General features: G+C 38.0%; 1 protein-coding gene across 6 annotated transcripts in view; it reads left to right on the forward strand.

The window, feature by feature from the left end:
* The window catches only part of SH3KBP1 (SH3 domain containing kinase binding protein 1), a 231,460-nt gene that overhangs the window by 137,313 nt on the left and 72,855 nt on the right, over positions 1 to 21,292 (forward strand). For 5 of the 6 annotated variants that reach the window (XR_005102619.1, XM_037377236.1, XM_037377238.1 and 2 more), the window contains one exon: positions 4,944 to 5,140. Coding sequence is in view for 5 of the 6 variants with exons in the window: in XM_037377236.1 (XP_037233133.1) it covers positions 4,944 to 5,140 (197 nt within the window). In the remaining variant the exon portion in view is untranslated. Of the gene's footprint in view, positions 1 to 4,943; positions 5,141 to 14,544; positions 14,640 to 21,292 lie in introns of those variants that run through there. The other variant, XM_037377240.1, reaches the window with a different exon arrangement.

Raw genomic sequence — 21,292 nt, forward strand, 5'->3', positions numbered from 1 at the left:
TGACCTCCCTGCTAACTAGCTTTTCTTGAAAAAAATTCCATGTTTGAAATTCATAATCTGACAGTCTAGGTCACTCGGGTTCCTACTTAGTTGCCAGCTGTATCCATGGGTTACATTTGTCTTTTGGGGAAACTACCCACCCATCTCTGTTCTGCTACTAAGCTGTTTGCAGTAGTGGCAAAAAAGGCCATGAAAAGCTCAAGGAGGAAAAAAAATAAAGAGGAGAGTGGCTGGAAGACAGGCATTTTTCTGTTTTTAAGAGGAGAGATCACCTTAGCCATCCCTTCCTTGTGTAGGCAAGGCTAGGGAGGCCAGCGCAGCTGCAAGCTGCATTTGACAGGATTGGTCTGAGAGAATTGCTGACATATATATGCTAAGATATGTATAGAGATAGATAGATAGATAGATAGATAGATAGATAGATAGATAGATAGATAGATAGATAGATAGATAGAGATATATATCAGGAAACAACCCAATGAAAACATAAATGAGAGGAGAGAATTTCTCAGGCAAAGGTGGACGTAGTGTTGCAAATCCTTGCTTCAAGTTCTTTATCTGTACAAATCAGAGGTGTATAGGTCATATACCTTGGGAGGAAGGTAAGAGAGAGCCTCCTTAGCACATCGTTAGGAGTAAAAGCAAGTTAGATTCTTTTCTGCAGGACTATTTTGTACTTAAGCACTGCATTATTGATCCTTAATGTTTCTGGAGATCTTCATTTTATCTGATTTGTTCTCAGTTTCCATTGCATATAGTCACCCGCCTCTTCTATCACCTTTGCCTCTTGCCCTCAACTGTGAAGTGTTAAGAGTAAGACCAGACTAGTTCTTGAAAAAGCCAGGGCTTTTATTATTTATTTATTTATTTAAGTCCAAGGGAGCTTCTCAGTTTGTGTCAATCAAAAAAAAAAATAAATTATGTAATTTCCCCAGTTGATCAGGAAGAATTCTTTCAACTTTGAAGGAGCTTTGTAAGGGTGGCCTCTGTATCTGGTCGCTGAAATGCAGTTTATTTTGGACAGGTTTCACTGGTCCATTCTGTCCTTATTTTAAATCAAAAAACAAACAAACAAACAAATAAATAAAAGCTGATATTTCCTATGTTGCTTTAATTATGAGGACAAAAGCTATGTGGGAGCATGAGGAATGAAATACTCTTATCAAGCACAGGTGGGTGATGCTAGGGAAATCTGTTGTAAGCCTGAGGTGAGGTTTCTAATAAAAGATGTGATGTCTCATCATATAGGAATGGTCATAAAAGGTGAAGATGCCATAAGGAAAACAAGTGATGACCCAGAAACAAAAGCCTAACTCTTGCTGGAGCTCCTTGAGTTTCTGATCTCTCATGCAAGCTTCAAAGATCTGGAAGTCCATGTGAAACCTGTTGAGTAATTCCCGTAATTACTTCCATATTTTGCTTCCATCCACTGGCCAAGGTCCAGGTCCTCTTCTCCTGCAATTAGTGATATAGAAAGCATATTTCATTTGTTGTTTGTTTATTTTGAAGATAGCTTTTCTGTTCATTTCAGGGAGTGGGTAAGAGTGGTCATGGATTCTATCAGTTAAAATCCAGTTACTTGTGGAGGGAAGCATCTGCACTGCTCTTTCCCTCAATCAGAGTAGTTCAAGGAGATTTTGGCAAGGATGAAAGAAGGAACCTTTGCCAGAGGGTAATTTTCCCATCTTTATCAAGAAGGTATTTTGTTCAGCAGAGGGACAGTGATCACTATGATTTGTTTGAGTTTTCTGAGTTGTGGATGTTTTATACTCAGAAGTATTATTTTAACCCAGTGTAGTTAGTTGGTGACCATTCTCTTTGCATTTAGAAGTAGTAAATAAAGTTGATTCTAGCTTCTGTCTCAGCCAGGGCCCTAGTGACTGACATTTTGCAAAGCTGGGGAAGGTCCAGCTAGTAGAACTTAAAACTTCTTCCGTTACTGCCCAAGTCACAGCAAGGTGTAGGAGTAACAAAGACGCAGTGGCTTTGCTGTGTTGCCTGAAGAGATTTGTACCTCTCTGGCATAATTAATTTACTCTTGCATCTCTGAGTGCCTCAACATTGTGGAATGGCTCTGCTACGGATAACAACTCCCTTCCTGTCAACCACAGCACAGAGCAATATGGCAATGAATGCTTGAATTCCCTGATTATTGCTTTCATAAGCTCTGGAAGAGAAGGAGCGCACAGAATTTACTTTACTGATGGCAGGAATGCTGCCATTCTAACTACCATAATAAATGAGTGAAAACAAACCTGAAGTTTTTCCCCAGGCCCTTCTTGGGAAAAGAAAAAATTCCAAGTGAAGAGATCAAGATCCCTCATATTTAAGAAAATAATTGTGATATTATTATTTGGTATTCTTTTAAATTCCAATCCTGCATTGCTCATGGAACAAATAACTTGTTCAGTGCTATCTAAATTGAACACTCTAAGAAAAACAAATGTAACTTATGTTCAACAGGTAGATGTAACAACCACTCAGGAGGCCAAAGGGCCTAAGCATTTTCCTTAGATTTTAGTCTTTTTGTTTGTTTCTAATTGGGAACTTTCTATAATTCTGCAATTATATGCCTTTTGTGTTTTGGATACAGAAAATCTCAGAGCAGCATATGATGACTTTTCAGCTGAAGAGTTTTGCTAAAATTCCTGGCCTGAGACATAACTCCTGATTTCATTCTCTAGCAGCACCCTGGTGTTGAAACCAATTGAACAGCTGAGCCCCTCGTGTCCTGGATCGTGAAGTTCTGCCTGTAGGCCCCAGGACTTGCACTGGTTTCTGTGGTTAGTTGGAGAAGCTTAAAGCAGCCCTTGAAAAAGATACTGTGTTTTGCTGGATAGTCATGTTGCTAGTGAATTGCCAGGAAGATAAAGATAGTGCCCCCCACAACAAGTGGCGGCTCACCAGCATGGCAGAAGGCTGTTGGATGGAGGCTGTTTGTTAAGACCAAATGCATCACTTGAGTCGGGGAGGCAAAAGTGAATGATTCAATTGTTAATATTAAAAGTTCTATTCATAAAGATTTTCACTGACTTCAAGATTTTCTTTAGGTAATTCCTCTATTTGATTTTAAAGGGTTGTTCTAGTGTAGGTGGAAATTATATTCTTTCAGCTCAGGAACATGGCTTCATTCTGTTTCTGTTGCTTATATACATCAGAGAACTGTAGAAACTGAGGCATTACGAAGATTTTATAAAACTTCCCACATGCTCCACAACTTACAGCCTTTCTATGGGGACCCAGTAGACTGCCCCATCTTAGTACCATTTCATAGAATCATAGAATCATTTAGATTGTAAAAAAACTTTAAGATCATTGAGTCCAACCATTAACCTGGCACTGGCAAGTCCACCACTAAACCATGTCCCTAAGCGCCACATCTACCATTTTTAAAATACTGCCAGGAATGGGGGCTCAACCACTTCCCTGGGCAGCCTGTTCCAATGCTTGACCACCCTTTCAGTGAAGAAATTTTTTGTAATATCCAATCTAAACCTCCCCTGGCACAGCTTGAGGCCATTTCCTTTTGTCCTGTTGGTTGTTACTTGGGAGGAGACCAACACCCACCTCACTACAACCTCCTTTCAGGTGGCTGCAGAGAGCAAGAAGGTCTCCCCTCAGCCTCCTTTTCTCCAGGCTAAACAGCCCCAGTTTCCTCAACTGCTCCTCAGGAGACTTGTGCTCCAGACCCTTCACCAGCTTCATTGCTCTTCTTTGGAATACAAGTAATTTTGGGGTAACATTACTTGCTTACCAAAGGGAAGAGGGAAAGAGATTTGTATATAATCTCTACTTGATTTTAGGTGTCTAGATTTTAAAAAGGAATCTTCTGTACTGGCAGCCTCTTATGATGAAAATCCATAGCAATCACTTTGTGGACCTTGATATAAAAATAATGAAGAAGATGAGCTTACTTAAAATTTTTCTTTCTTTGACTTGCAAGAACCACATCCGTGGCACGATGAATGCTTGTGAAGGGAATGTGAGGATCAGAGTTTATTATTAGGTAGGATTAGTGCTGTAGTAGCAGCAATTGCTGCAGTTTTCCTGGAAATGTAGTTAAGTCAATCTGTAATGTAGGAAGGAAGATTTAAATGATCTAGGGGACGGTTTCAATTGGGGGAAACTTCAGTGGGTCACTTTTGCTGCCAGTGGCTGTTTCATCTGATTCTGCACCGTTCTGTAAAGTGGCTGAAGCATCACCATACTGCATCTGTGGCCTCTGCTATACAAACGGCAGATATTTTCAGATAAGTGCAGATAAATTTTCTTATTCACTGAGATAAGTAATGCAAATCGGAATGTCAGTTTTGATTTATTATATTCCTAGAGGATAGTGTGCATGGGTGCTTTTCTTATGAGGCTGTCTATGCTGCAGAGAGATTTAATTTTCAGCAGGGAACGTATTATGCAGCTTATTTGATTGCAAATTTCTTTGAAGAGCTTTCAGCTTTATATTTCCCAGTTAGGTAATGTAGCTTTAGATGCTAATTGCATAATTGGCTTGATATGAGTCACACAGATTTAAGGTACAGTGTGCCTGGTCTGACTGCTTGTTAGCTTTAAGTGGCTTTGTACAACAGCTGCCCTACAACTGAATTTAACTCTTTAATTTATTGATTTCTCTTCCAAATAATTTTTGTCTGAGGAAGAAGGATTTTCTTGGTACTCAAGGAATGGTCGTCTTCATTCAAGAAGTTTTTGATACTGGAATATGCATGTTTTGTGGATTGGTGTAAGTCCTAAGTGGTACACCAGTGCTAAAATAAAGTGATTTTTAAAACTCAAAAATGAGTGCATGGCACAGAGAACATCTTCTCTACCTGTTCCTTGTGGTTTTGTTTTCCTTTAGAGGATGGTGGGAGGGATCATCTTCCAGTCACAATCTGTTTTGAAAATAGCTTCATACCTAAGATTCCTTCTTTCATCCCTCCATTTCACAGGCCTAAAAGATGCTACAGGCTCTGAGAGTGATGGTGGTGACTCTTGCAGCACAAAATCGGAAGGAGCCAATGGAGGCACGACAATCCAACCCAAAAAGGTCAAGGGTGTTGGCTTTGGAGATATCTTCAAAGACAAACCTATAAAGCTACGGCCAAGGTCAATAGAAGTTGAAAATGACTTTCTCCCGGTAGATAAGGTATGTGTCATTTCTTAATTCTCTCTTGGTGTTGATTTAAAGTTTTCATCCTAAAGTTCTAAATTTTGTTACTGGCCAAAACTTGAAGTTTTTATGGTCGTTATTTCTTAATCTTTCTGTGGACAAGATTTTGCTTTTTTTTCTTTTGCTACACACCACAAAGTGAATTCCAGTGAGGTTAGCTGCCTGTAAGAACTGTTACTTTGCTTAAAGGTTTACTTCTACATTCGTACCTCCATCTGTGTAATTGGCCTTTTTTTTTCCTACGAAAATATTACTTTAGAGAGCAAGACTGGAGAGGCTTTTCAGGTTTTCAGTTATTCGTATTACAGTAAAAAAAAATATTGCTAATTCTTATGTAAACCAAGGGAGATACTGTTTCTGTGCCATTCATTTACTTTAAGAAAAGGAAGTGTTGGTAAATACCCATATACTTCAACTTAGTACTAGGTTTGTTGATTTAAAGGATGCTTTCAAAAATCACCTAGCTTTGTTTAAAGGGATTGGTAAAAGAAAAAACACATTTTTTATGGGTTTGTTCTACGTGAAGTAAAAAGAAAGTCCTGAGATTAACACTTGGGGGAAAAAATTAAGTTCTGACAAATTGAAACAGACTATCTTTTTAGTTAGTCTTTGTTTGAAAGCCTCCCAAACTATCACTAAGTAAGTTAGAAACAGAGAAAGACTAGAAAGCAAAATGAGATGTTTCTAATAAACTATAAGAGGCAAACTTTTTTCTCTCTCTTTTTTTTTTTTTTTTTAACAAAAAAAGGACCAATAAGATATATTCATTAGGGAAACAAACAAAAGAGTGCATTGTTTCCTAATGATGTAAGAACTAAAGAAAAATCTGTGAAATCCTTCTTTTAAGCGAACAGTTAGATTTGCACAGCATTACTGGTATGCTGGGGAGTGTTAGGAGGCTTCCACACCTGGAGTTCTGCTATGGGCATAGTTTTATAATGTGTTTTCTTTGTCTGGAAAGTGACTATAAGAAGCTCCTGGGCAGTTGCTTTTGTTCCCAGCTGTGGCAGCTTCGCGTCTTTTGAGATGTGCTTGTGCAGTTGTCCATAGAACCAGGCACTACAGTAATTACTTTTTTAGGTCTGCAAAGCTTTTAGTTTTTAACATAGATCATTTCAGTGACCTGATGTATAGCACAGCACCTGCCCCCACATCTGCCATCAGTTACTAGTGGTACAGGAGAAGAGGGGGTCTGCAGAGGCATGGTGAAAACTTCTTACGTAAATTAGTTATGCTGAAGGAGATTTGGTTAATATTTTACAGGAGACTGCAATTTGCACGCTGTATGAGGAGGGTAGTGAAGAGCTGGGATAATCTAAGTAAAGGAAAGACCTTGATTGTATTACTTCTTGACCATTGCTGACTTCTTCAGAGACTGCGTGGTACCCTGCTTGCCTTCTGTTTCTGGGTGGGCTTCTTAACTCAGGTGTGGGGCTTTGTGAACGTGCAGGGCTGGGAGCGGCTGAGCTGTATTCCAATGGCACCTCATCAAAAAAGCCTCCCTGGGATAGAAGACAGGGCCAGGTCAGACCTGGTGGTGTTCAGTGAGTGCTAGTAAATTTATATTATAGCTAATGAACCTTCCTCCTGCCAGATTCAGGGGGTGGAGTGTAAAGTAGTGAAGTTAGCTTTGCATGGAGCCATTGTGGTATCTTCCTGCAGCACGGTTCATTTGTGAACCTGGCAGTGTTTAAAGGTGTGATTGGGCTTTATAAAAGTATGCTGAAGAATAATTTTACCAGAACATGAACTTGGTTAATAAAAGATGTCTTTTTTTTTTCACACCCACCCCCCCCACCCCCCCATTTTGGGAGGATGTTTGTTTTTATAATTTGATGGCTGCCTGTGATCTTGAACTTGCAAGTACAAGTCTTTCCTTACAATAGGAAGTACCTGATAGCAGGCAGACTTAATCTCATGTATGGCTGTACTTAAAAAACCTTTTTTTTTAAATGAACTCAGGACATAAGAAGTCCTGTATCATCAGGAAATATGTATTTTAATAATGTATCTCTACAAGAGGTGAGTTTTAAATCGTTAATTTCCTGCATCTAGGTATGTAAAAGAAATACGTGGCAGAGAAAGAAAATCACCTAAGATAAGCATACTGTTATAATTTATATTATAGTAGTGTTTATAATTGGTGTGTAACGTAAGTGTTCACTTGTAAGGTGATGCATATGTAGGCACTGACCAGATTTCAAGTGTTGCATAAAATTCAGTTCTCCCGAATCTAATATAAGCAGATGAGAATTTACTAATTATAAGGCCCTGTTAATTCCGTGTAAAGGATTTCTTGTGTCTGCAGTTTACTATAATTGTAGATACCTCTACAGTAGTGATTGTAAATGGGAATGGATTAAAATAAATTACTTATCCCTTGAACTATGTTTTAATGTGAAGTGTTCGCAAAGTGGTTATGAAGTGGCCTTCATTTCGTGAAGGGAAGTCTTACTCCACTTTGTAATAATGAGAAGTCTTACCCTGGTTTTTCACAAAGAACAAGTATTTGTGCAGCATAAGCCAATAAGTTTGTTACCCAGCCAAAAATTGGATATAAAATTTTCAGAAAATTTCTAAAATTTTTCCATTCTACCCACAGACCTTCCTTCCTGTGTCTTCAGATTTCTTCTATAGTTGGCATGGGTAGTGGACAATAATGGCTTTGTTCTTGTAAACGCAATCCATCATTTGTGTTTCAAGTGTGTAAATAACTGAAAGCAGTATTTTTTTTGTTGTCATTGCTTTTTTTCTGTCTAGGGTCAGGATGATTAACATTTGAGCAATGCCATTCACAGGTTTCAACACTGCGGTCTTTGCCTACTCTTAACACCAAAACGTTACCCACTGACACAACGTTTGGTTACAGCTGCAGAACATTGACTTCCGCAAATACTTGTCTCCTGGCTGCAAGAAATTCCTCCCTTGTCATTGCCATGTTCTTTGCCATTTAATGCTGGCTGAGAGCGAGAGAATCCTGCATTAAGTTTGCTGTTCCAAGCAGGGTCACATTTAGCTTAAGAGCTCTGCATACTGGTTCAAGTATGATGCAAAGTGCCAAATAGGTACAAATTTTTCTCTAGCAGTGTATTTTTTAAGGGGAGCTTTCCCCTGGTATCTGCCTTGTTCATTTACAAGTGGCCTCATTTTTTTAATAACTTGTAATCTTTTGAAGAGGCAGAAACAATGCTTTCCTCAATTCATTCTTTTTCACTCTTTTTTTCTTTTTTTTTGTTTGTTTTTATTTTAATTCTTTCTGAAATTTGGAGACTGTAAAACTTGCTGTTGCTTCTTCTTGGTACAGTTGTTGATGAAACATTTTATGTATTATTGGAATGATACTGTTACCTTTTTGATTTAAAATATTTCCTAACAACTGCTGATTTTTTTAAAGCATCAATAAATTAGTCTGAGGATTTTATAATGTGGAATTATTTATAACAAGATAATTCCTATGGAAAATCTCAGCCCCTTTTACAGAGTAATCAACAGGGTCTCATTTTGTTGGCGTTATCACTTGGTGTTCTAATGTGGTTTCAGTTTTATGAATAATAAGTTTAGATCATATTTCATGCAGAGGTGATACAAATTACTGAGGTGTTAAGAAGGTTTTTACACAAATATTGGCAGGAGTATGAGGGCAGAAAGGATTGCTGACTGTGGAGCAGAGGCAGATGCCATTAGGCTCTCCTGTAAATCACTAGGCAGTTTGATGTGCTCCAAGTGCTAGCCCAGTGGTAACAATGTAGGATATAGCAGCCCTTGTCTTTTAAAGTGATCAATAAACTCTCTAACTAAAGGCAGAACTGAGGAATTGTGTGAAACCCCATTGGTTTTATTGGTGTGCAGAATTCATTGCTTTGCTGTTCTTTGTTATAAAAATCACAGAAGCAGATTATCCTAGGGAAATTAATGATGCGGTTGTGGGAGTTTAATTTGAGCAGTGCCATCAGTACTGTGCTTTTATTTTAAAAAAAAAAAACCAAACACAAAAGAATCAAATACTTTGTAGTCGTTTTCTTTGCATTTTTGCATTAATGAATGAACCACAGGCCGTGTATAGCTGGAATCAGATTCCTGAGGCTTGGCTCTGACAAATTCCCATTACTGATAGGTGTAAGTGAACTAATTTACAATGCTGCATGTGACTGAAGATGTAGCTTGCTGACAGATGAATTTTTAGAGGAAATACAGTATGCATATAGGCATGTTGTGTCTCCTGAGAAAATTCCGTATAACACTGTTGAAGTAGCACAAACTTTATGGTCAAAGAGAAAAGCTCATTTCACATGTCCTCCATCTGTTTGTGCAGATTCAAGACATTTAAACAGGTGTTTATGCTTATTTCTTTATTCCTTTTTCATTCTGTAGTAGCTTATCTATAACTTCTGTTTCTAGGTTGGACTTCCTTCCAATATGATCTTGTATGTGCTTCCATTGTTCTAATAAGCTATGACATCTTCCTCTCCTGTGTCTAAAAATAAACCTCTAAAAGTATAGGAAAATATAATCAGCCAATACACTCCTTAGTCTGAATTAACTGTATTGGGTTGATCCGTGAGTTGAGGCTTCAGCTGGAAATGCTAAAGACCGTAATAGGTGAATATAGAGTAAGAAGTCTTAAAAAGCCATTTTTGTCTTTCTGAAAACTGCCCTTAGTTCAGAATAGACTATTGAGAGTATTTTTAACATTTTCAATTTAAGGTACATTTGTAGTTTTCTTCAGGCAAGACTTATGTAGTTGGCTAGCAGTGGTGAATTTGAGCACAGCTAGATTTCATTAACAGCCTTTGATGAGGTCACATTAGTGTTTGCCAGAGCTTAATGCAGATTATGTACTCAACCATCAAACTAGGGGATATTGCAGCCACTGTAATGATTTAATATAAAGGGGGAGGTTGTCATGGCTCTAGATCCAGCAACGTGTAAGATCTAGTTAACTGGTGCTTAGGGATCCTTCTCACTGCAAAACACGGAATTTATACAGAATTTTTTATTTCTGTGTATATTTAGTATGTTTGGGAGAGGAGAAATGGAGGAGAAGTAATGGAAGTAGACACAAGAGTTACAAGGGCTGGAAGCTCATGTCAATTATTAAGTCTACCTGTCCTTTGTAATAAGATAGAAATTTGTAAACTCTGGGTGCCTGCAAGGTCTGAATTTCTATTTTGAGCCAGTGAGCCGGGGTGAATATGTTACACTGACAGTCACATCTTTGCCACACCTGTTCTGTCAGGTCCTGCCTAGCTGCTTGTAGAAAACATTATTTGTCCTTAATTTTCAGTTGTCATTTAAAAAGAAGGCTTTGAGAGATGCAAGTTGTAGGTTCCTCCTGGCATTTCTAAACCGGCTAATGAGGCATGGCCAGCACTGGCTGTGTGGGCTGTGCGCGTCAGTCTGTGCTTGCGTCTCTGTTGCATGGCTTGCTGCTACTTACTTTTCTCCTCCAGTGACTTTGGAGGTGCTTGCTCCCTTAACAGAAATGTTGAAGCCAGTGTTTAGAATACTGAGATAATGAAAAAATGGATGTGAGCAAAACCACCTGGTACTGAATACAAATGCTATTAAAAATGCCTGCTGAGGCAGAGAGCATGCAATGTGAGTATCAAGTGTGTCTACACACACTTTGCACTTGAAGGCACAGGTTTCTGGCATTATTTATTCAGACACAGCCATCGGTGATGGCAGCAGCAGTCGTGGCAAGCAGCAGCAGCGTCAAATTCTATGTAGGAACAGGGGGAAGCGCTCAGCTGTTCAAGCAGCATTTGTGTTTTGCTTTGAAGTTGCTGTCAGCGTAGTCTGGTATCCCTTTCCTAACCATTTATTCTGGTGCCATCTTGTGAAGAAAGCTACAGGGGAAGAAAGACCCTGACGCCTTCTGCAGTTGTCATGAGAGCAAGGCTGCCTGCAGCAAAGGCTCACTACTTCACCAGTGTAACTTTCCATTCCTTAAGTTCAGGATCTATGTGTTTTTTTCATTATGCCAAAAAATAGCACACATCTGCAAATGGTGGCTGATGTTCATGAGGCAGTGTAGACATTAGAAATAAATTCTGTAGAAGATTGTTACTCTTTCTGGAGTAACTAATTCACAGGAATAAGAATGAAGGGTAGGGGAAATATGACTGGCTCATGAAATGAGGGACAGTGGAAGAGCAGCATGCCCCTTTCGGGGAGTCTGACTCAAAGCAGGACTTGGTACCAAGGGAAGAGAACGGGAAATGAAAAATTAAGTTTAAAGGAGGAACAAATTCTATAATGTTGTCTGGCAATGAGTCTCTGCTGAGTCACTGAACTGTGCTATGTGAGTGAAGAGTGACTCCTGATCGCCTGTGTACTTCCTGCCCTCCCCTGCTGTTCCAGTAGATACCTGCGCCTTTGTTTTCTCAGTTTGGTTTGTAAAATGTCCAAGCTGCCTGAACAGGGTTGTCCAGGTATTGGTGGCATGGTTCAGCTTTCACATCAGTCTGCACTAGCAGTTTTTGGCAGAGGAGGTTACCCACACAGTGGTTTGTGCTGCTTGTGACATTTTTTAGGCTTTTGGTTTTAATAAAGCAGCTATTGGACTCTAAAGAAATGCAAGCTAGTCGATGCCCATGCCACGAGACTTTACATGTATATTGTTGGTCCTTATTCAGAGAAGATTTGTCCATACAAAAAGAACACATCAAGCGTATGCATGAAAACATTTTCAACGTGTTCCTGACTTGAGCTGCTTGAAGAACATCTAAAAATAGAAGCGGAGTAATGTAAGAAGTATTGATAGCACCAGAAGATACTCATAAAAGCAGCGTGGAAAGTCTGATCTGTTCTCCTGGGGCACAGCACTGGGCTTCTGCCAGAACAGTCCTCCTGGAAGAGTGCTCTCTGGGAAGGAATACTGGTTTTTCAGTCATGGTTTTGATTAGGAAATCTTAGGATGCTGCAGTCTGGAAAACAGGATGTGTAGGTTTAAGCTAATGCAATTTTATTTCCTAATAGGGACACAATAAAAGTATATATGTTGTAAGTTGCTCTGGATCAGCTGATGATCGTTAGCTTGCTAATCACAGTAAATCTCTGTATTTCAGTTGGGTCTGTACCATTACCAAGCTTTATACCTTGAAAAGCTTTTTATAAGAAGAGTCATTAAAAACCCCCGAATACTGTGCTTTAGTAGTTCAAAATAAAGCTGATTTTCAGAGTTCCAGAGATACTTGATGGAGACATAAACTGAATTTCTAGGAGAGATTTGTCTCATGTTTCAACTTCAGTGTGGAGAAAATGCTTCAGAAAGTAACAGTACTGATATGCAAGCTAGCTTTTTTTTCTCTCTGATGAGCTTCAAGAGAACTGGCTCACGAGCTAATACAATATGGTATGTCTAATAACAGCAGTAAAATCTACATAAGTAAAATCTAATTGATATAAATTGATACAAAAAGATTTACATTAATGTAACCAAGGCTTTAGGTATAAACAGTTTTATAAGCTGTGTCTTAGTGTTTCTAAGTAAAATAACTTTTTTTGCTTGCCCCAGTTGGATTTTGTTAGATAATATAACTAATTTTTAATTGCTATGTCTGAGTTGTTCTTTTAACTTTGAAAAGATTATAAAAATTATAATGAAATGAGATCTGATATTCTTAGCACACATGAACTTTGAAAATTAAGAGAACAAACACAGTTATGCAAATCAATAAAATAACCCTCCTGACTTTGGAAATTACATGAGTAACTTTAAAAATACTGCTGAATGGAAACCAAACTGAATATAACCTGTAAAGTAAAATTTATACACTCATCTTTTGCTGTCTATTAGCTTCATTGGTTTGTGAAATTTTTCTGAAATGGTTTCCTTTTTGAAATGTTCTCTACTCTAGAATTATTTTTACAAAGTCATGCCTGATTGTAGTATTTATACTTTTAAATACTCATAAAAATTATAAATGTTTTACAGATTATTCTTCTCTCTTAAAACAAATACCAGTAATTGTGTGTTTTCTGGAACTGAAATTAATGACATATTGTAATATAACTTGAAAATAATTTGGGATTGGAAAACAGAAATCCTCAGGAAGGAGGTTGCAGGTCAATAGGCCTTCAGACTTGCTCTGAATCACTCCTGAACCTGTTCTGCAGCATGGTGCAAGCCCAGGGAGTGTTGCTGCAAGAGATGTTGCCTTTTCTGTAAGCCATCATCTCTTGCTCATTTCCATTCTTTAAAATATCCTTGTATTTCTTCTGGAGATTTGTACTTGCAGTGGTGGTCTAACTCAGATTGGTTTTGTTTTGCTTTCAGTATAAGGCCAAAGGGGATCTCATAGATCATCTAATCCAAGCCTCTCAACTGGATTAAGACCAAATATATATAAATAATCTCCAGGGGATGGCTGGTTTTTAAAAAAGCATCTAGTAAAGAAAATTGTGTATCCTCCCTGTGTTCTCATATTTCACTGTTGTAGCAGAAAATATATTGCAATATCCTGGCTCTGTAAAATAACCCTTTTCTTATTCTTTTTTGTAGGAACCATGTTGAACAATTTATTGTCTTCCTCTTTAAAATCTACATACTGTCTTTAAGTTCATCATGTCCTTCCTTACACTGTTTCTTAAAACCAGAGAGGACCAAATTTTTTGCTTTATCTTTTTAATGTATGAGTTCAGAGGCTTTTTTTCTTGTCCCATAATTGTTTTGGCACTCTCATGAGAATGCCTCTCTCAAGAATGGGCTGTGCGTCTATAGGGAATGTGTTGAGTGTGCCTAAGTATGTCCATAGTAGATGTGTTTGTGTGTAAATGCTTACTGAATAACATATAAGGTCAAATGGGAGTGAGTGTATATTATCTTGTGGCTTTGTTAAATATAAATCTTTAACTTCTTTCACATTATCTGAGAAGCCCACGGTCTGTTTCCCTCCCCTGCCCTTTTGCAATCGTTTTAAAGTTGAATGTTTGTGAGGAGGCAACATTAAAAATTTATAAGATTTTCATGGAACAGAGCATCATCTTAATATTTCAGTTTCTTGGTCATCCTTCTTTAAAAACAAAAGCTGAAACAAAGGCATAAATAACATGAAATTTCAGCTTATTTAAAAAAAAAAACAACACAGGGGCTAATACACTCAGAATTTGTCATAAGCTTATTTTCTTGTAGAGTTGTTTACAAAACGTTCTGCCTGAGCTGTTCACAAAAAGTCTGTAGGTCCTCGCTCACATTGCCTTTCCTAGCTGTCGGTCTTAAGAAACTAGGCTGGCTTGGGAAAGGAGAGGAAACTTCTTGCTGTGAGTGAGCCGAGGTAGGAAAAGCTCCAGATTTCCTGTGAAACAAACAAGTGGAACCTTTGTTTCCCCGGGATGACCCAGAGTGTGAGTCAGTGTCAGGGCTGGGCTCCTGCTCTCGCTGAGCTCATGCAAGGAAGAGGCAGGACTCCAGGGCTGCTCTTGGACACTTGGAGCTGCTGAAAGGCAGCTTGGCTTCACAATGGGAGAGGAGGTATTTCTTTTACAATTAGTTGAGTGTTTTTTTCTGTGGCTATTTAAAACTGCATCATAATATATATTCTGCAGAGCACAGGATTCAACTGCAGGGTTCTTTGGTGGTTCTGCACACTTTGTAGATGCTGGGTAGGTAAGAAGAAAAGAAGGAAGAAAAGTGCTGGGGATCCTGAAGTCCATTTCTGCTATAGAGGACCATATTATAATAGGGGGTTACTTTTGTGTGAAAACATATTCTGTCCTGGCTCTGTTTAGCTAAAGTTTTTTTCCTTTCAGGCTGTTTTGGCCATTAAACTTGCACAGATGTTTTTTATTTCTATATGATTTGGTTTCAAGTTTCTTACTCTAAAGAATAATGTAACATTTCAGTTAACCAAGACTAGTTGGACAGTCTTTAGGATGTGCTCTTTCAAATGTTTGCTTAGTAAACAAAAGTTCACCTCCACACACATCTTTTTTTCCTTCCTAAATGCACTAATAAAACTGCACTACTTTTTTTTCTTTTTTTTTTTTTTTACTTATTCCTCTTCTGTGTGAGGTGACATTTGGAGTTTTTTGTACAAATGAGGAAAACTGATACAGATGATTTTTGGAGAAAATGATCTTGGGATAATAAAATCTAAATGGAAATTAGCCTTTCCTTCAAGAAAAAGCAAGGAAAACTGGAGTCAACTGACGCTTGTAAAATTTTATAGAAAGCTGAATGGAGAGACACCAAGTAAACTGTTTAATGATTTGCAGATACTTTGGGGACTCTCAGTAGAAAAATGTAAATTTCTCTCAACTTTGGCTTTTCACAGCTGAAGTCAGTAAGCTGTGTGCAGAAATGAAGCTCCAAGTTTTCTGAGTTGCTTTTTTTCTTAAAATGTGCCATGTGTCTTTCTTTTTTTCTGCCTTAAAAAAAAAAAAAAGAGAAAGGAGGAGAGGAGGAGTGCAACGGATCATAGACCAGCCAGGCACTTGGTGGGATAAGAAGTCTGTAGTCCAATTTCTAAGATGCCTTTTTAACTCCTTGTGTGTGTTTCTATAGGAGGTCAGTGGCATTTTGTGTTTCTAAAATGGTTCTTAGATACTACAGATGTGAGCTTATATTATTACAGTTAGTTGACTAAATGCTGCATAAAACCTTCCCAGTAAAAACCAGGGAGGGGGGAAAGAGAACTCAGCCTCTGGGGATAAGTCCTGAGGCAACAGCAACTGGTAGCCAAGCAGGGGCTGCTGCTGGTGGCTGCTTTCTGCTGGGCGCTGCACTGGCCACCCAAAGAGCAGTAGATCTCCATATGTACAGCTGACAGTTTCTTTTGCAGCAGTCTCTGTACTTAAAGCATTTGCTGAAAACAAAAGCTGAAACACATGATACTAGTAATTTTCCATTTGTGTTTTGAGTTTCGGAGCTTCATTCAAAGGAAAAGAGATGAAATTCCAGTCAGTTGAAAGAGAACTGGATGGAGATGCTAATGTATTTTGCTTTGTGACTTACTGCTCTGCAGTTTTCCATGTAAGAGTTTAAAATATCTCCCTGGTTTTCCTCAGTGAATTCTGCCCTGATTTTGGTGATGCAAGGTAGAGGGGGAAAAACACCCACTAAAAATTGAAAATTACTAATAATCTAAGGAGAAAAGAAGAAATAAAATGTAAAAATAGAAGAAATATTTGCTATGAAAATTACTAATAATCTAAGGAGAAAAGAAGAAATAAAATGTAAAAATAGAAGAAATATTTGCTATCAGCACTAACTCTGGGACTATCTGCCTGACAGTATGTGTTTAGTCTTTTTTTAAAAAATCATTGAATTTAAGAAAATTGAACAGCTACTTGACAGTTTGTTGTTAGCTTTCACAAAAGAGCAAAGAAGTATTGATGCCATTTTAAAAAGGAGGATATTAAAGAAGAGCCATTACCTGCTTACTGTTTTCCTAGGGGTTTTGGTTTGGTTTTTTGTTGTTTGTTTTTTGGGTTGGTTTTTTGTTGGGGTTTTGGTGGGTTTTTTTGAAATTAAAGTAGCTGCACTGCTTTCCTTACTGCTGCAAAAGGAAGTGGAGATGTAGCAGTTGTAAGGTTCATTAATTTTTGTAAAAGAGGGAGGTTTCATAACAGCAGTTTCTGCTGGATGGCACAATCTGGATCATGCTAGTTACCAACTGCAATCTAGACAGGCACGATTCTCCTGGGAGAGTAGGAAGGAATTTCATTCACTCAGTGCAGACTGACTAAAAGATTATTCCTAGAGGAGATAGAAATTAATTGTGAATTGCAACTGCAAACGTTAAAATTCCTGGCAAGGGGTTAAGGGGACATGGTCCTTTACATTTGTGAGAGCCACAGTCAATAAAAGGGCAAAATGAAAAATAAATAAAGCAGCAAAGAAGACTTACCTGCTCCAAAAAATAATTTCATTACAGAAGCACATTCTAGCGTCGTAAATCTGCAGCTTGAGGAAGAGAGAAAATGAGCTTGTTCATACTGCTCATTTTGATGTGCATGCTTTCAGTGCTTTGAGATGAGGCAGTTGGGAGCATGCTGTGTGGGTTCCATTCTGTATTTGATTTTTTTTTCTAATTTAATTTGCTGAAGTGTTCTCACTCATCGATGATTCTGAGATGTCTTCCTGCATTTGTTTCAGCAGCATCTACCTAATCTAATCTCTTAAATTCACTTTCTCACCATTAACCTTTTAGGAAGGTAGATTTATAGTTCATTAATGGTTTGAAACCAACAGCCTGACAGCATCAATTGTCAAGATTCCAAATTGTACAGAAATCTGAATGTTACAAAGTGTGCAAGTTAAGACACATAAGTTTCTCTCCTGTCCAGCACATCAAGCCTGTTGGTAGAAAAAAGCCTCTCCACTGGTGTTCCCTGCCCATAATTTGAAATTTTAAGAACTTGTCAAAATATGAAGCTACAACAGCTTTAGAGTCTGAGCTCACTGTGAGTAGAACAGGTTTAACTTTGGCAAATGGTGATGTAAAAAGCAAAATGTGCACTATTCTGGTCTCCAAGCTACCCAGAGTTGTAATGAAAATGATGTTTCACTGCTCATATTCATGTTTTTGTTCCTACCCCCTTTTCTGTCCAAGAAGTTGTATTTTACCTACTTATTTCCTTTAATGTTATTTGAAATAGCACATATTTCTCTGGTGGCTTGCACAACACTAACGAAGATAATCTTCATCTGTGGTTTGTATAGACTGCTGGTGGTCTGCTAAACACCTGGTAGTTTTAGCACATGGATAGCTGGATGGGACATTTGGTGCTGGCTCAGGACATTTCTTAATGGAGCTCAACAGCTGGAAACAAGAACTAAAGTAATCTTCCATTTAAGCAGTTCTGAAATTGCTGAAGAGATGTTTTGTCGTCATATATGGGAAGTTAGGAGTCTGTGAAACACTGATTAGATGTCTTCCCCACTATGAAGGTTTGGGACTTTTTAATTCAAAAACATAAATTGCATGAATGTGGAGAATATAAACAGTCAGAGCTCAGCATAAACATCAATATTGTCACGGAGGGAGCAATGTGTATTCATACACTGAAATATTGTGCATCTGAAGACGTCTTAAATCTCTAGCATTTTCTCAGAGTAAGCTGGAGACCGTTAAAGCCTTTTCAGACTGCTTGACAGACTCAAATTTATTCAGGAGGTTGGTAAGTTGTTACAAGCGCTTCACTGATAGTGTTGTGCTAAACATCATCTACCTTATGGGTCAGAAAAAGTTTGAGGCAGCTAAACAGGAAATGCAAATACATACTTCTGTCCTGTGGATTTGTCGTCTTCCTTACTTTTTCATTATTTCAATAGCTGACTGTCATTCCAGTGTTTGCTTTTTATAATCTTTTAGGCTTACAGTAGATTTCTCTGCTTCTGTGAGAACTACAAAAGACAGCCCAGGAAAGCAGACTTGCATATGCCATAAAGCATTTTTTAGCTCTGAAATTTCTGCATTGAAAATTTTTGTAGTGGCCTACAAATCAGAGGATTTAAATTAACCTGTAAGAGTTACTGCTTTATAATTTTGAAGACTTTTCTAATTATTTGCACCATATATCTTTGTTCTCCCTATGGTTTTGCTTTCTTTTTAACTGGAAAACTTAGTTTGCTAGTATTTGGGGGAAGAGAGGAGCTGGAAGAATCCTTTGAAGTCTCCCTTGTATAATGACTTTGGTTTTATGTCACCTTGTGTTATTTAGATTTACTTTCCAAAGTGTACTGTATTCAATATTCCATATCCATATGTTAAAGAATGAGATCTCCAGTAAACTGAAAGATCCTGAGACATTTGTAGTTCAGATCAGAACTGTGCCTGGGCTGGTATCATGCCTCCAGTCATATTCAATACTGGGAGCCTAGGAAAAGTGTGTGAGAACAGGGTAAACATGCAGAGAAATTCCTGCAGTGAGTCTTCACAGCCTTTAGTCATTTTGAACTTTGTGGTTGCTAACCCTAATGGATTTTTGTTCCTCATCAAACCAAGTAGCCACATTTTCATTGCAGGTAACATGTTAGCATCTATAACTCCTGTGAAAGAGTTCTACTCACTGGATGACACATGGGAAAGAGTTACCTCCCTGCACTTTAAATGTGGTACCTGCTAATTTCATCTGATAGCCCTTAATTTTTATTACTGGAAGAGATAACGAGTGAGTCCTCCCTAACTACCTTCTGAATGCTCCTCCTGGTTTTTATAGGCTTGTGTTAAATCACCCGTGTGAATCTTTTTTTCCAGGATGAAGAATCTGTTCCATAGGCTTGATCAGTCTTTGTGACTTTCTGTCTTTTCCGGTTGCTTTAGGGACTGAGATGGGTTATGTCTGAGGGGGAAAGGAGGAACTGCACGCAATGATAAAGGTGTTGGATGGATTTTTACAGCATTTTGATAGTGCTTTCCGTTGTTCTTCATTGCTTTCCAAAGCATTAACACCTAGTGTTTCAAAGCACAGAATTTCTGTCTAAAGATAGCATTTCTCCTCCAAACATGTCATTTTACTTCTATCTGAACTGAATCTCTGTCTTTTGTCTTTTCTGGATATCTGTGAACATGTGAAAAACAAGAGCCTTGATCTAGATCCCTGAGGGATTCTGCTGGTCACCGTGATGAAATCCTGCCTTTTGTTTCCTATCTTTTAATCTGTTACTTGTCCAAGTTAAATCTTTTTTTAAAAGGATGAATAGTAAACTCTTTTTAATGTCAGTTTTAGTTTTTAGTATGCACTTAGGTTACAAATTCAATCTTCTTCAGGAGCCAGGACCAGCAAACTTTTTATTTGTGTGTTTTAATGAAAATTGCTGTGAAATGGCTGTGTAAAGTAGGAAAGATCATACTGGACTTGCATAAAGACAGCACTGTATTCCTGTAACACCAGTATTTATTGATTAGATAGCTGGGCTTATAGATTTATTGGTAAATCTATAGGTAGATCTGTAACAGGCTGCGCAAGGAGTTAGTGGAATCACCATCCCTGGAAGTGTTTAAAAAACATGTACATGTGGTGCTTAGGGACACGGTTTAGTGATGGACTTTGGCAGTTCTGGGTTAACGATTGGACTTGATCTTAGAAGTCTTTTACAACCTAAATGATTCTGTGATTCTATAGGTAAGTAGATATAGATAGATAGATAAAGAAAATTCTGTCTATAGCTTAGCTGGCTGCAGTCCTAGCAGGTAACATGCATGGACTACACAACTAATGTATTTAAAAATAGCAACTATAATGGGATTCTATTGACTGAATTTAGATGTCTGCAATGCTTCTAGTACTCAAGGTTTCTTCACAGCCTGTAGACTAAAAGGCATTGTTAGGACATGACCTTTCCTATCCCAAAGGAGAAGTCCAGATGAATTATATGCTAGAAGGGCTGTTTGCCTCCAGTGACAGAAGGGAAGCCTGCAGTGACTGACCCCTGTGTACACATCTGGCTCATAGATGATGTTTAAGTGAAATGAACTCCATCTTGAATAACAACTTCAGAACAACAACATATTGTCGTTTTGTATCTCATTGCCAAAACCAGCTGAATGCCACTGTACCAAGAAGTCTAACCAGCTTACATGTAAAATGTGATAGACTCACATGGAGTTACAACACAAGGGTCTGTATGAAACCCTAAATTTTAAGATTTCCTAGTTTTTGAATTGCTAAGAAATAATGTTAAATGAGCATTAAAATAATAAATAATTGTGAATAACATATTAAATAGATTTTTTTTAATAGAAGATACAAAATAATAATACAAGTTTAATTGTAGCACCTAGTGCTTTCTCCTAAAAAAAAAAAAAAAAAGACACATCTGGAAAATCTACCAAGAACTTACTATGCTGACCTTTGTTTCTTATTCATTCTCCCTTTTTCTTTTAAAGAACTTTTTCCTGAAAAAAAAATTAGACATTTAATTGTTGCTATTAAATAAAATGTGAAGATGTAACAAACTCTGAGCCATCAAGGAATGTCAGCATACATTGATTAAATCATCCTGGTCTTCCTCTCTCCCTCCCTTTTCTGCTGTATGTAATCCTTCACAGTGGCACGCCAGAGGGAGTACAGGCTTGCCATTTTGTCTTCATTTTGCCATGAACATTCAGAACCACATAAATCATTCCTTGTCTATCACAAGAAGTGATTTTCTAGATCTTCTCTTTACATGATTTCCAA

The sequence above is a fragment of the Falco rusticolus genome, chromosome 2 (assembly GCF_015220075.1).
Source record: "Falco rusticolus isolate bFalRus1 chromosome 2, bFalRus1.pri, whole genome shotgun sequence".
In the NCBI taxonomy this organism is placed as follows: Eukaryota; Metazoa; Chordata; class Aves; order Falconiformes; family Falconidae; genus Falco; species Falco rusticolus.